The sequence below is a fragment of the Vicugna pacos genome, chromosome 23, assembly GCF_048564905.1.
Source record: "Vicugna pacos chromosome 23, VicPac4, whole genome shotgun sequence".
Classification (NCBI taxonomy): domain Eukaryota; kingdom Metazoa; phylum Chordata; class Mammalia; order Artiodactyla; family Camelidae; genus Vicugna; species Vicugna pacos.
This window is the reverse complement of record NC_133009.1, coordinates 19,594,160-19,610,033: the sequence shown is the minus strand read 5'-3', so window position 1 is coordinate 19,610,033 and position 15,874 is coordinate 19,594,160. Positions and strand designations below refer to the sequence as shown.

General features: G+C 44.7%; 1 protein-coding gene across 4 annotated transcripts in view; it reads right to left on the bottom strand.

The window, feature by feature from the left end:
* The window catches only part of KIF26B (kinesin family member 26B), a 419,829-nt gene that overhangs the window by 254,504 nt on the left and 149,451 nt on the right, over nucleotides 1–15,874 (bottom strand). For 3 of the 4 annotated variants that reach the window (XM_072948623.1, XM_072948625.1, XM_072948626.1), the window contains one exon: nucleotides 11,047–11,583. In XM_072948623.1, coding sequence (XP_072804724.1) covers nucleotides 11,047–11,583 — 537 coding nt within the window. Of the gene's footprint in view, nucleotides 1–11,046; nucleotides 11,584–12,580; nucleotides 12,667–15,874 lie in introns of those variants that run through there. The other variant, XM_072948624.1, reaches the window with a different exon arrangement.

The window sequence follows — 15,874 nt, the reverse complement described above, 5'->3', positions numbered from 1 at the left end:
CAATACTGTTGTGCAGAGTGATGCGGCCTGAAAGTGGACTTGGGAGTCCCAAAGACTCAGAATCGCCCAAAAGAAATGTTAGCAGAGTGCACTGTGGGGGATCCTTCCCAGGAAGGGGAATTTGGACCAATCTCGGGACTGGCCCCTTCCACTCAGGAGGGGGTGGGGGCAGGGGCAAGTGCACAGGAAAGTGAATCCCAGCTCCGGCATGTCCTAGCTGCCATGACCTTGGGCGAGACACTTGACATTTCTGGGCCTCTGTGTGTCATCTGTAATTCACAAGGGCAGCCTTCCCATCTTGCCTTCGCTGGGGTCTGTTTGCTTTAACAAAAAAGGAGCCTGTCATGAACAGGCCAATGGAGTCAATCTTCCCACCTGGTCCTGCTGTGAGGATATCGCTCCTCACAGCCTGAACCACAGGGACCTAGGGAAACTAGCCTTGCTAAGGTGATGGAAACTGTCAGACTGGCTCCGATTAGTTACGTAATTGGAAGACTCCTGGTCCAGCCTTGACTACAGATGTGGCTGCTGCTCTGTTTGCTTTTCATGTGGCACCTTTGCCACCCCCAGTATCCTCCTCTCTCCCAGGCGCTCAGATAAGATACTAAAGGGATATGTTAACTCTTTGAGGCCATTGGTGCAGCAGGAATGCACTAAATGGTCTCCGGAGTCCTACAGATAGTGACTAATATGATTCCTAAACACCTAAACTACTCCCTGGGAGTAACTTAGGCATATGAAATACATGACTTATTAACTAATCTTCACAAATATGTCCATAAGATAGAGGCATGCTAATTCGTCATGCTAAGGACTGTTAGCATAGTAAAATCTCAATTTAAAATTAATTAGGTGTATTCCTGGATGGGGTAGGTGAGGGGCAGACTTCAATTTCCAACGTATTGAAGATTCAAAATTATGTAATAATTTTAAAAGAAAGAATTAGGAGTTTATAAATAAAGATATAAGTGAATAATAAGAAAGCAAATATATTACAATTACATTTTGCCAAAAGTGTATACATAAGGAAAGCAAGAATGAGTAACCTGAGGACCCTGTTTCAAAGTGTTCATTCAACAAGAGCCGTGGACCAGGACTGAATAACCTGATATTTCAAATTAACTCCAATATAATAACATTTTTACTCTTATGGATTATTTTAAATGCCACCCCTCTACTATTCTGTAGAATTTTAAATGATTCAGGTTTACACACTGCCACCCCTCCTGCTTGAAAAAGGTCTTCAAAAATGGAGAAAAATGGGCCTTTCAATATTTGAGTGATTTATTCACTACTGGTGGGATGAGACCATCCTGTTTAGAACATGACCTTCTCCCATCAGCTGTGGTGCACAGAGCTGGCTTCTGGTGATGTGTAGAGGTGGCTGGCATTGCTTGAGTTGCTAGGTAACATTTAGTTCATGAGCTGGATATCATTTTTATGGTTTGGGTCTGGCCTTTTCATCTACCACTGGTTCTTATATTGGAAAAGAGGGCCCTGATTCCATTCAGTCTTGAGTCGAGGGACTCTGAGTTGACTGAGAGAAGATGGCCCTCAAGTTTCATGTCACTTCACCGAGGGTCACCATGGGTCAGACACGCTGACTACTCAACGTATATCATCTCCTCCAATCCCCAGAACAGCTCTGTGACTTCCCACTTTGCAGAGAAGAAAATACAGTCACAGAACAGCTAAGATGCCGACTAGAGGTCACACAGTAAGCAAAGAAGCTGGACTTTTATTTCTGGTGCGTGAGCAGCAAATCCAGCACAACCTAACATCGAGTCTCTCATTGTCTGAGACTTGGATAAAATCATGGATAAGTATCAGCCTCAGACTTTCTCAAAAAAAAAGAATGGTCACTTTGTCATTTAAAAAAAGCAGTAGCCGTTGTCACCTCCTTAGCCAGCTCACTGGGGACAGTAGGTGTCCCTTAGTTCTTTCTCTCAACTTTACAAAGAAAGTGAGTATTCTGCCCAAGGAAACCAGAACTGAGGAGGGGATGGCCCAGATGGGTGAGGATGTGAGAAACTGCCTAAAACAAAGATAACCGCGGGAAAGAGCCTGCATCCAGGGAACCTTCTGTCTGTGGTGACTTCACCTCCCTCCACCCCCCATGCAGCTATCGTCAGCTCTGCCCCTCACCCCAGCCTGGCCAGGGGGCTGGCGGAAGGGGGTAAGTCAGCTCCCCTCTGCTTGAGAGAAAGTAGCCACACTCCCACCCCCTCTCGCCACCCCCCACACAAGGGAGGGAGGGAGACTCAGAAACACTGTTTTAAGCAGCACAACACCTTACTCACTATTTCTAGCCTCTTTCTGGGGCCTAGAAACATTTCTTAAGAAGGAAAACAGAAACAGACCATTCCACCAATTTCACTCAAACTATCAGCTTGGTCAGTAGAAAAGGAACAAGGAACCCTTCTGGCACTGGTCAGATTAGGTCCTCAATGTCAGCGGACTTACCACCGGGAAGGGGTCCGGGAAGTGCTATGTACGTGTAATAACCTATGGGTGTGAAAGCACGGTTGACTTTAAAGGCATTATAGAAATTCAGAAAAGGAGGTGGCTATTATTTCACACAAAAAAAAACCTCATGTGTGATTTTATTTTCTTTCATTTCATCTGACTCTTGAGGTAGTCTCCATCTGGATGAGGGTTTGTGTAGACACAACATTCTCTTCACTATCTTTACTTTGCCCTTTTCATCTTTTCCCCTTCTCTTAATTTTTCTCCATCCAAAGAACAGAACAGGAATGCACCATGGCTGACCAGCTGTGCACATCTGCACCTACCCCCTTTTTCAGGAGTGGTTCAGCACGGAAGGAGCACAGGTGGGCTTCCCTTGATGCTACCTTCACCTTTCACACCCATCTATCTATCTGTTGTCTACCTAGTACCTATCTCTCCATAGTGAGATGCAGAGGGCCCCCCAGATTCATGTCCACTTGGAACCTCAGAAGGTGACCTTATTTGAACATGGGGTCCTTGCAGATGTAATTAGTTACGAATTGAGATGAGATCATACTGGATTAGAGTGGGCCCTAAATTCAGTGACTGGTGTCCTTGTAATAAGAGGAAAGGACACAGAGAGACACACAGAGGAGAAGACACGTGAAGGCAGAGGTGGAGGCTGCAGTGACGCAGCCACCAGCCAAAGAACGCCTGCCGGGAGAGACGAGGAAGCAGTCTTCCCTAGAGCCTTCCGCAAGAGCATGGCCCTGCCGACACCTTGATTTTGGACTTCTAGCCTCCAGAACTATAAGAAAATAATTTTTCGTTCTTTTAAGCCACTTAGTTTGTGATCATTTGTTATCGCAGATCTAGGAAACGAATATACTACCTATCTATCAATCATCTGTCTATCCATTCATCTGTCTGTCTTCATTATTCTCTTCCCCATACTTACCCCACTGCCACTACCAGATAAATTGTTCTTTAAAGCTGTGGTTTGGAGGTTGGGGGGAAGGTATAGGTCAGTGGTAGAGCACATGCTTAGCATGCACAAGGTCCTGGGTTCAATCCCCAGTACCTCCATTAAAAATAATAATAATAATTAAAAAATAAAAGTTGTGGTTCTTTGCCCTGGCAGTTCAAACCAAGGCCTAGTCCCACCCCAGACACCCTGATTTAATTGCTCTGGGGTGTGGCTTAGGCATTGGTATTCTTCCTTAAAGCTCCCAAGCGATTCGAGTGTGCAGCTGAGGTTGAGAATTTCTGTTGTCAAGCAAGGAAATCTTTCTGTTCTCCTGCTCCAAAATCTCCAATGGCTGTCTTCTGCTCGCCAAATTTTAAAAAATGATAGCAATTAACATATTCTGCTCTACAGTTTTCAAGGTGCTTTCAAATTCATGCAAACCCCCAAAATACCGGATGATGTAAGGAGTAACACTGGGGCAGTTGTGTAAAACCCCCTTCTATCAGATCCACAGACACTACAGAGAACATGAGCTTCCTTCTACAGATATTCCAGCCAAGTCTCTCCACCCCTCAACCCCGGCTTGGAATGTTTTCTGCAGTTTCGACAGTATGAGGGACTTACATAATGGTAATTGCTAGCCACCGATGGAGAGTGTACCGATGGCTGCGGTGTGCTTGTTACTATGATGCTGTAACAATAGGGAAATCTGAGACAATTGAAAACCAACCGCGCAGTATGAGTAACCCCTCATTCTGTGGAGGCAACCAAATGAAATAATCTGACTTGCTAATGCACTGTCTGATCCACAGGGTAATGCAGTTTGTAGTGTAGGCTGAAACGCCCGTGTGCTTGGCCACACTGCAGATTTCCACAGCAGCTCCTCGATCCGTACACCTCATTAGCTTCTCCTACCAAGCTTTTCAGCTACCAAATGCTTACCAGGTGTATAGTTTCCTATTGCTGCTGAAGCAAATTACTGCAGGTCTAGCAGTGTAAAAAAAGCACACATGTATTCCCTATTCTGTAAAGTTTGGGAGGTCAGACATCTAAAATGGGCTTGCAGGGCTGGCTCTTTCTGGAGGCTCTAGGGGAGAATCCGTCTCCTCAATTTTTCCAGCTTTTTGAGGCTGCCTTCACTCCTTGGCTTGTGGCCCCTTCCTCCATCTTCATTGCCAGCAGGGTTGCATCATCTCTCCTCTGACCTGTCTTCCTTCTATAAGGACCACTGGGATTACACCGGACTCCCCCAGATCATACTGGATGACCTCCCTATCTTAATATCCTTAAGTCTATCATATCTGCAAAATCCCTTTTACTACATAAGGCAGCATATGCATAAGTTTGGGGACCAGGACATGAACATTTTTTGGAGGGCCCTTATTCCACCTACCACCAGGTAAATGACCAGATAAAAAAATACTTCTGTAATTTCCTGATGATGTTTAGTGTTCCCTTCAGACCATGGCCCTGCCCATATATATAAGAGGTGATGACCCTATTGGAATTTCACCCTGAACACCATATCCTTGAGAAATGCTCTGTCCATGACTGAGTATACAAACAGATTCCTTTGCTCGTGTTCAAGGTTTGGCAACATGCATAAACATAAATAATACTCCTTTGGCCATCTATAAACAGGAGAAAACAAAAACCCATGACGTTAAAAGATCTTTTCAATGTCATAATTTGTCAAATTGTGACATCTTATGCTATTGCCCTGGCTGGACAGAAGCAGTAGCAAGTGGGCAGGAAGTGGGAGCAAGGGCTGGCCCAAGAAGGGCACTTTGCATATTTCAGGCACAGGCGGTCGAGCTCTGGAGGGCTGCAAAGGATGTAGTGGGAATCCGCCACTCCTGACCCACTGCAAACACCTGCCCTGTTCCTCTGTGACAAGAGGCTCAGTGAGGTATGCACCTCAAGCCCCAGGCAGCAGCGGTTCTATACACATGCTTCTGGGTTCCATGGATCACAGTCAATGCCTCTGAGCACTGGAACACTAGTAAGCCTCAGAGTCCACCTTCCTCTCCCAAGGGCATTTGGAAATCCTCCATAAATAGGTCAGCACCAAGTCCTCCCAAGGCTTCTAACCTCTAAAGAGCACAGGTTAGGTACTGCTGAGGTCCAGTGGCTTACTCAGCCAACCTTGAGCTGTTTCCAGGTTGGTGCTACTACTGCCTCCCTCCTGCCCACATCTTAAAACACAAAGTCCAATAATGCCTTTTCCTACTAGGCACAATTAACTTCTAAAGATAAAATTGAGACAATCCCACACTGACCTCCACCAGAGTTCAGTCTAGAATGATCTCTGACATTGATTCCAACAGATGTTTTTAAGAAAGCAGGATAATCTTTATCAAACATGTTTTCCCATAGCAGCACTATTTACAATAGCCAAGGCACGGAAACAACCTAGATGTCCATCAACAGATGACTGGATAAAGAAGTTGTGGTATATTTATACAACGGAATACTATTCAACCATAAAAACTGACAACATAATGCCATTTGCAGCAACATGGATGATCCTGGAGAATGTCATTCTAAGTGAAGTAAGCCAGAAAGAGAAAGAAAAACACCACATGACATCACTTACATGTGGAATCTAAGAAAAAAAAAAGATTAATGAACTCCTTTACAAAACAGAAACAGACTCACAGACATAGAAAACAAACTTATGGTTTACCAGGGAGGCAAGGGGGTAGGAAGGGATAAATTGGGAGTTTGAGATTTGCAGGTACTAACTAATATATATAAAATAGATAAACAACAAGTTTATACTGTATAGAACAGGGAACCATATTCAATATCTTGTAGTAACCTATGGTAAAGAGGAATATGAGAACAAATTATGTATGTTCCTATGTGACTGAAGTATTGTGCTGTACACCAGAAATTGACACAACATTGTAAACTGACTGTACTTCAATAAAAGAAATTTTTAAAAACACATTTTCCCTCAAATCAAGGAATGTGCATTGAATACTTCCATCACATTAAGGGTTCATTATGGATCTGTTTCTTATGTATTAATCTGACATCTTGAACTTTCTTGGAAAGCTTAATTTATCAAGGTCCTATAAAATAAAGTTCTTCTACCCTTTCAAATGCTCCTGTATTGAGTGTGACATCAAAATGCCACTGGGACTCCTTTCATTGTATAAATGACTATCATTAAGAGACTTCAGGTTGAAGATTACCTTGGAGCCAATTAACTGGTGGTTTCCACCCAAAACCTTGAGGTCTGAATAAGTCTTTATGGCCTGGAGGTTTTTTTTTTCCTAAATGTAAGGCCAGACTCTAGTGTTTCCTTGAGATTGGAGCTTTCCCGAATGAGCAACCACTTTTTTACACATTAGTTGCTCTGAGAGACATGAGAATAAAATGAATCTACGGTCTCAATGAGCAAAAGACATCAATCAGGAAACTCTGCACAAAAGAAACTTCAAATCACTCAGCCTTGGGTTTCTCCTCTGGCAAATGAGGGAAATGAAATAGACAGCAGATATTGGTATCCCTGCCTTAGAGGTTATAAAATAGGTTCACACTTTTTTCTTAATTGTTCTCCATATAATCTTGCAAGATAGGGATTTCATCGGTAAGAAAATGGACTAAAATGTTAAGCTACTAAACTGAGGTCCAACAGTTGAGTCACGGACGTGAACTGAGTGGGACAATCTCCAAATCTCCCACCACGACACAAAAGGCAGTTACAAGGGGGAGGCACAGCTCAGTGGTACAGGGCGTGCTTAGCATGCACGAGGTCCTGGGTTCAATCCCCAGCACCTCCAATAAAAATAAATAAACCCAATTACTTCCACCCAAAATACAAAAACAAACAAAAAAGGCAATTACCTTTCTACAGAAGTGGATCCTAACACCAACATTCTGTGTTTATGAGGGCTACAAGTGAAGTCCTTCCTACTATATTCACTATAATGAATGTAAGTCAGACAAAAGCAGTTGCCAGTCAAAAACAGGTAATTAATCTGTGGTGAATGACAAGAAACTCATGGAGACGCGTCTTCTCAAAGTCAAAACTTACGTGACCCAGTTGAAAGTTCTAGAGCCTTTTCGGCTTTCCATGGATATGTACTGATTGTGTTAAATGCCTGCCAGTCAATAGAAGAAAGCCTTTCTTTGAAAGAGTCCAACTTATCAACTTCTGTGAAATCAATTTGCTATGATACTTAATGAAAAATTATCTTTGCAGTTGGCTCGACATTTTTTATATAATCTTAAGGTGTCTCCTAAAAGACTATTTTTCTTACCTTTCTGGAAAGATTCATATTTATCTGTGCTGTTTATAGGTTCTCACTCTTTCTGGAGGTGAGAATCAAGAAGGATAAAGCCAAAGAGGGCCAAGAAATCTTCCTACTGCAGCCTTTGAAGATTGCTGCACAGTGGTGTGGCAAACAACGCACTTGGGAGGACATGAGGGACTCGTCTAGCACCCACACCAAGGTTTTACCCTGCTCACTGTTGGAAAGCCCGTCCTCATTCTTGTCATCCTTCCTGCCCTTAAATGGCAGAAGGGCAGTGTCCACCTCTCCTTTGTTCTACAGGTTCCAGGGTTGACAGTGTGGAGCAGCACCCTTGGCAGCAACACAGTCTAGATGTTTCTCTGCCCAGGGAAGAGCTCTGGCATGAAGCCAGAGGGCCATCTGCTCTGTGGGGAGGGAAGTGGGAGTAAGGGTGAGCAGGAAAGTGAGGTCAGCTTTCAGAGCAGTCAGCCATCTCTGCCGAACTGGCTAGACTGTGAACTGCAGCATATTTACTGCAGGGAGATGTCAGTAACAGGAGCCACTCAGTCTAGCCAGACCCAGAGCCCCCACCCCAGGGCATCAGGATGGCACAGTCATGACACAGGGACACTGGTTCACAGCCAGGCACCAAATCTCTTTATCCCAGAGAGATTTCCTCTGATGCCTTTAACTACTGCTCAGGGGAAATGCATGAATTAGTCTGTTCTGAGATGGAAAGAAGCAATCAAATTTACCCAGGACCATCTCTAGTTGGTAGCTTGCGTGAATCACCTTTGTATCTGGTTTTGGCCACATCAACCCACCCTTGCCCCCACAGGCTGGACTGTGAGCCCTTCTGCATGCTCTCAAAGCAGCCTGGGCATCTGTCTACCCCTGCTCTCACTTTCCTGGCTTATGATTCACGGTTCCCCTGCCTCCTTCCCTAAGGACCACACACATGGCAGGAGCCTACCTTTCTAGCCCATGGCAGGAGCCCCACCCAACACATAGCCTAATGCCTGGCACTTGGTTAGAGCTTAATAAACATTTGTGACTGTATAGGAAATTCTTCTTCATCTGAGGTGAGGTAGGGGGGAGGAGGAGAAGAAAAAATTACTGCACCAATTTTAAATTTTTTAAATGCACCAAAAACCCCTAATCTCCCTTTAAAGCAGCATCTTCAGCTTTTCCCTGCTTGCACAAACTTTCCCCACACTTTGAGTATTTTATATGAAAGCAGCAGTTTCAAGTTCTTCTGTCCTGACTCATCAGCGCAGTGCAGCAGCTGAATCTCTTAACTAGCACCTGACACGTGTTACAAGTGCTCTGGGGCCCTGGAAGCTGAAATGTGAGTTGTCTGTGTAATGTGAGTATGTGGTTAACACGACCCTGGATGTGTTGAAAATACGACCTGGCTAGAAGGATGTGCACCAGAGCATTTTAATGTATAGGAGCAAAAACCTAAACTCTATTAACTGATGCTTGTTTATAGGAATTAGGACACACTTATAAAATGGACAGTATTTATATAATGGAATGTAAGGCTCCCAACAAAGATCATATTTTAGAAAAATATCTAATGGCATGAGAAAATGTACCTAGTATATTAAGTGAAAAGCAGATCAGAGAATTGAACATAATCACAGTTTTAGAAGCTGCAGATGTATAAAATACTGGGAGGAAATACACCCAAATGTTACGTAGTTTATTTCTGGTTGATGTTGATTTTTAAAGTCTTATTTAATCTTTTTTATATTTTTAATTTTATGTTACAACAGACATGTATTACTTTTTGTAATTTTTAAAATTGTGTATTTTAAAATTACAAACATATAAAGCATATTATTCAACAAAGCTATTCCGTTCCTGCCCTAGATGGTTATGGTCAAGCATCAGACTATGAAGCCCCACCCAGGGTGCCACTCGTTCCTCATTTTATTTATATCCACAACCCAGGAAATTCTGTCCAAAAGTAAAGTGGAAGCCAGGCCCCCATGGGTCAAAATTGGAGGCCTTTTCTTTGGTGTATCATGTCTGAAAAGAAACTGTATCCGGAAAATATGCTGACAGGAGACTGCTCTGGGGTAAGCTAGGAAAGCTGGAGGCAGCTGTGGCAGGGAACACATCCCCGTGGGCAACGGAGAGCCAGTGCTGGTCTGCGTGGCCACAGGTAACTACTTCATTTCTCTCGGTATCGTGTTCCCCACGCGTAACAGGAAGCTCTAACATCCGCCCTGCCGATCTCACAGGCCTACTGGGGGTTAAGTAAAATGCTGCGTGCTCTGTGTTTTGTAAACTACAAAGCACCCAATAAATGAAAAGTGCGGTAGCCCAAGAACGCTAACTTCTTCAGATAATGATCCGTGCTCTCCACTTTCTTCCAACATATCAAGGGAAACCATCTATACTCCCTTTTACACTCTAGAAAAGTCACCAGGAATTTTATCAGCCACATTTAATTCATTTAATGTTTCCTTGTACCTTTGCCCCATGTAACAAAAACTACACTATGTGTTCATTCAACTTGTTCCTTTTTTCTCCTGGGCACATGGACAGATTGGCTTTCCCAGCCTTCCCTGAGGGAAGGTGAGCCCAGGAGACTGGATTCTTGCCCCTTCCACCCAGGCCCCCCTGGATCCCTGTGGGATCCTCCACCCTCTGTCTCTTCCTTCATTTCCTGGCTAGTTGTACCATATCTGGTGGAAGACTCTGAGGCCACTGGGAAGTGGTGACATGCTAGCTGGAGGAGCTTGAGTACTTGTCATAATGGAAAGCCACGTCCCAAACACCCGACACAACCTGACACAAGGGACACAAGGGAGAAATAACTTGAGACCACTTGTTGCACCAATTATCTACCCTGATCAACACACTCTATAATCATGGCCACCTCTCCACTCCCCTGCAACGGCCAGCGCTTTCTGCTGCTTCCCACATGGTGACGCAGGGGACTTAGAGAACACATATGGCAAACCCAACCCTCATCCAACAGAAAACTCATTCAGGAAAAACTGAGACCATTTTTTGAGATTCCTTGGCAGATTTAAGACCTGCTCTCTTTTTTCCATAGGGAAACTTGAGGGTATATGCTAATTTAAATAACTGAAAAGAGAAAATAAGAAAAGGGGAACATACATTTGGGAACCTAACCCCACAGTATCTAAGGTGAGTGGCAAATAGAAAACAGTTATAGTCCATCAAGGTGGGAGAAGTTAGGATGGGAGTCTACCTCTCTTTCAGACGGTACAGACAACAGAAGCAGAGGCCACACGGAAACATTAGGCTGAGTTGGGGAGTTCCCAGCACAAAGCAGAGAAAGGAAGTGTTGCCCACTTTTCTGCTTTGACTGTAGCCAACCCTGCTCTTCCTTGCTCAGAGGATCCTTACCTGGTAGGGGTACAGGGTGACCCCGTTGGTTCTCGACAGGGACCAGGTTCCATCCAGGTATTGGTGAGCCTGGATGGCCACTGAGTTGAGGATGTTCCCGTTGCTGGGACTGGTGGCCATCTGGAGGCTGACCTTGGCCTGGTGGGTTGGAGACCCACTCTTCTTCTCTGCCCCATTGCTGACCCCGAGGCTGTTGGGTTTGCTGCTATGCTTATTGGTGACGAAGGCTGTGTAGTTGGAGGAGGCATAGGAGGCAGGCACAAAAGCCCAATCCCTGGGCTGCTGGAGCGCCCCCACGTGCCGGGACCCCACCAGAGTGGGGATATTGGAGAGAGGTGGGGGCGAGCCAGGTGAGCCGTCGAAGTGCTCGCTACCGGCCGCCTGTTCCAGGGTCAGCACCATCTGAATGGCCTCCTGCTTCAGCTGGTTCAGGTGTGTGGCACAAATGTCACAGCGGTTGTCCCTGTCATTCCATGCCTTCCGGATGGTGTTGGGGACCTGGAGCTTGTCGTGAATCACAGCCGAGAAAGCAGGGTCCTGGAAAACACAAGCCACAAAAAAAAAAAAAAAAAAGAGCCTATAAATCAAGGCTGGTAAGTGCAACTCAGATGTCTGTTTCAGGAGTTAAGCCCTAGATGTATCCAAAGAATCTGACTGACTGACACCCAACAGAAATGAGCAGCCAGCCTGGCAGCAGAGCTCCAGCTGACAAACACATTTGACAAATGTAAGATCTTTATAGTGGAGACTTTAAGGAATTAAAAAAAATATTTCTAAGCATGCTCTTCACCAGCCCAGTTAAATAAGAGCATTCCAGATTCTTCTCCTGGTGTCCACTAAAGAATTATAGCCACACCTGGATGCTCCCAGGGTTTCAGTACACTGACACAAACAATTGTCCAGGCCTGGCTGGGCTGATCACTCTGGACCGATGCACTGTGGCCCCCTGTGAACCACAGGAAGCTGGTAGCAGATGGAGATACTAGCTGTGACCCAGAACAGAGATTCTATTCTAAGTGAATCTTGGCCTCATTAGCACTGTGTGCTAAGTGCCATTGGAAGAAAACCAAACTAAACAGATTCTGGACCAGAAATCCAGCTTCTCCAGCAGCCCAGCAAACCCCTACAGATTCACGCTGTTTATCATTGGCCCCATGGCAGGATTGGCCATGCCTGCACCCATGTATCTGATATTCTGGTCCATTAGAAGAAAAGTATCTCCTTGATAAACAGTCCAAGATACTTTTCCCCACAAACTTCACCTAAAACTATTAAAAACTCTTTAGCTCAGAAACCCTTATCTAAAAGAAATCAGAAAATGAACTTAATGAGGATGATTTCTTTTATTTGCTTTGCTTTAATTTTTACAGGAGAGCAGGACTGCACAGAGAAGTGAGCATTAGGTATATTAATTGAGCATCAAAATATCTGGGTTCTAGTTCCAGTTGTCTACGGCCATACCGCCCTGAACCCGCCCAATCTCGTCTAGTTCCAGCTCTGCTACTAATTAGCTGTGTGACCTTGGACAACTTACGTAGCCTTGCTGAACCTTTTCTTTCTGTCACCCCAGGCCATGGCCTATCTTTGCTGTAAGGTCCTTCCAACCCCATGACTCTATCTGCAGGGAAATAGGGGCAGGAGAGTACGGTATTTATACATATGGGCAGAGCCAATATGCCATTTTGGGGGCCTAGTTGAACAGGTTGAACAACTGTTATACAGAATTGATGAGGTTTAGCTCAAGGCTTATTTTCCTCGGGACATTAGAAGAAAATCTCCCCTTCTGAAATTTGCTATCGTTCTTATGGGGTGGAAACCCCATAGGGGCTGAATCAGGTGTGATGGGCTGTGGGTGAGGGAGGCGATGTGGGGCAGCTGGGGCGGCAGGAAGATGAGCAGGGGGAGGGTCACTCTTAATTCCGATCCATCTTGATTACAGGCTCCAGCATTTTGTTTTCCCTGTTTAACTACCCTGAACAGCTCCTCAGCATGCAATGATTAATTGATTAATAAATCAAGAGGCCTCTTCACACAGCAGCGGCAAGGAGTGGCTCAGGAGGTAGAAACTCAAGACAGTCATAGAAAATGATGGGAAACAATAGGAGGTCAAGGTTGATCAAGTCTGGCTGACGAAGTGATGCAAACCATCTGAGACCTGCATCCTTCTTAATGACATCTTAATGGCATCCCCCTCAGTGACAACTGCTTTGTCCAGAGTCCCTGACCAAAACTCAGCACATATGAGACCAAAAATGGCCCCATGGGCCACTCTGGAGCAGATGACCACGTCAGTTCGCAGATAAGGAAACTGAGCTGCAAGAGGGTTAAAAGCTTGGCAGACACCCAGACTTCTTGGCAACTAGTCCACAGTTTTTCATTTCAAGAGCCAAAGAACCATATTCATCAATGGACTCATCATGTTGCACAGACACATAAGGTTTTCACCACATTCATCTATGAAACGTTCATTTATTTAAAAGGAAATATCTAGGCCCTTATATGTGCCAAGATAAAGGTTCTTGCTTTTTCACATAATACTAACATAACGAGAACTTTCCCTTATCAATAAATGTCATTTGAAAAATGTGACTTTTTTCATGACCACATGGTATTTTATCCTTTACCTGTTTCATCATTCTTTTTGTAATTCCCATGCCTACTACACAATTAGGGGCAGTGTGAGAAATCAGAGACAGGCATTCAAAAGCAATCTGCAACCTGCAGCTTATGCTTTCAAGGCACTGAACTATCTGGTTTCAAGAGACCTCAAATTAATCGCTTACTTAGAACATTTTTGTTACAATCACCTGCAAGACACATCACAGTAAAAAGGCAGATGTAAGACCAGTCCCATTCATGCATCACAGTATTTTTAGATCCTGGTAGAATCTGGATTTGACTCTGACAACTGCATATGGAGCAGAAAAAATACATCCACTCCCCCCAAAACAGCAAGAGCCTGGTGCTGAGGACTCCTTTTCTCTTGTTGGTTTTTACTACTTTCCCTTGAAGCAGCACCTTCCTCACTCAGCCTATTTGCTGCTCAACTTCCAACATGTAAGAAATAACGCACGTGGGTCTCCAACGTGCCAGGCAAATGATTGCTGTGCTCTCTGAGTTCACACTTCAGGGAATTCTCTTGGCTCCTGGACCGCCAAACACCACGTCCCCTTGCTGCCACTTCTAGTCCAGGACTCTCAACACACACTAAGATGCGTGGAGCCCAGCGCTCCCCTCCCAGTTCCTGAGGCGTTGACAAAACACCAAGAGCTCTACAGCTGAGCCTACCGCCGGGATGGCCACTGACAGCCAGGAAGTGGCCGAGCCCAGAGCCCACTGTCATCTCACCCGGAGGAAAGCGGAGATCGATGCTTTTAATGAGCGTGCAATCGCTGACGGATGTCAAAGAGGTGTTCCCTGAAATAAGCCACCCTTGAACTGGAACCGTATGTGAGTTCGTATCATCAAAAGGCCTCCGCAAGTCAAAAGATACATCTTATGGAAACTAAAAATCCCTTTCAAGTGCTTGTCCACACAGCTATAAATATTTCAGTGCGACTCAAAACTTCAAAGAGGAATGGTCAGCAGACACAGCTTTCTAGAAGTGCCAGAATAAAGGGAATACTGCTTCCAGGGAGAGCAGTAATAAACAGGAAGAAGAGAGAAAAGGAGGCATCAGACTCACGGATGGCCCACAAATACTGAGCTTTCCTGATACGGTCACAGAAAGGAAGGCAGAGGCCCCAGGAGATGGATGAGGGGTGTGCCCTTCAGCTCAGCGGGCACCAAAAGAAATGTGGTCCCAGAGAAGGCATGAATTAGGCATGCAGTCTGGCATGCTACGTAGTGTGTGGGCTTCAAGACATTTCTGTCCTGTAGGCCCAATTCACCCTGTGACCTCAGGAAACAGTCAGATGGGAACAGTGGGAATCCACACATGGCTAAACCTCCATTTTTGCAGTCCTAATTTTTATTTCAGCACATATGAAAATGGGCTCAGGGTGCTCTGGCAACATTTTCATCCTAAACTTTTCAATTTAAGGGTTCTGTGCTCAAAACATTCTCATCTTTCAAAAATAATACAAAATCATGTTTACTCCACATTTGCCATGAAGAGGAATTCAAGAAAACACTTAGGAAATGGATAAAGGTCCTTAGAAGGAAGGTTAGGGAGAAATGAAGTGAATGTTCAGACACGTAAATCTGCCCACTTAGTGACTGCTACAAAAGGACAAAGGAGACTCCAGAAAATGGTTTTCCAATCCCTTCACAGCTCTTCTATTTCTTCTAGGGGAATTTCAGTAAAACGGGTATCCTGCCACATCCCCTCGGGATCTCTCAGGGTCTAATGGTTCTCTTAGATTGATTCACATCTCTTTTGGCACATGATCTAAGAGATTATGACTGATTCTCTCTTCCTCAGACAATGGCATCCAAGCCTTTCTCCTGAACTCTGAGCCTCATGGCCCCCTGGAAAACATCACCCAGATAAACTGACAATCCTAAATTAATTTTATTTTCCCTCCAATAGTCACTATGGAAGTAAACAGTATTATTATCCACTCAGATGCCCAGGCTAGAAATCTGGAATCTTCCTTCCTCCTTTCCCTCCAATCCAATCACCAAGTGTGGCAGATGGTACTTCCTAAAAGCTCCTGAACTGTCCCCCCCTCATGCCCACTCACATTGTCCTGGTCTCCCTGATTCTAGTCTTGAACTCAAACACCCCCAACCCCACCAAAAAAAAAAAAAAAGAATTTAACTAAAATGCAAATCAGATCACGTCACTATCCTGCTTTTCTATCCCTCCATGCTAGGAGCTTATTGT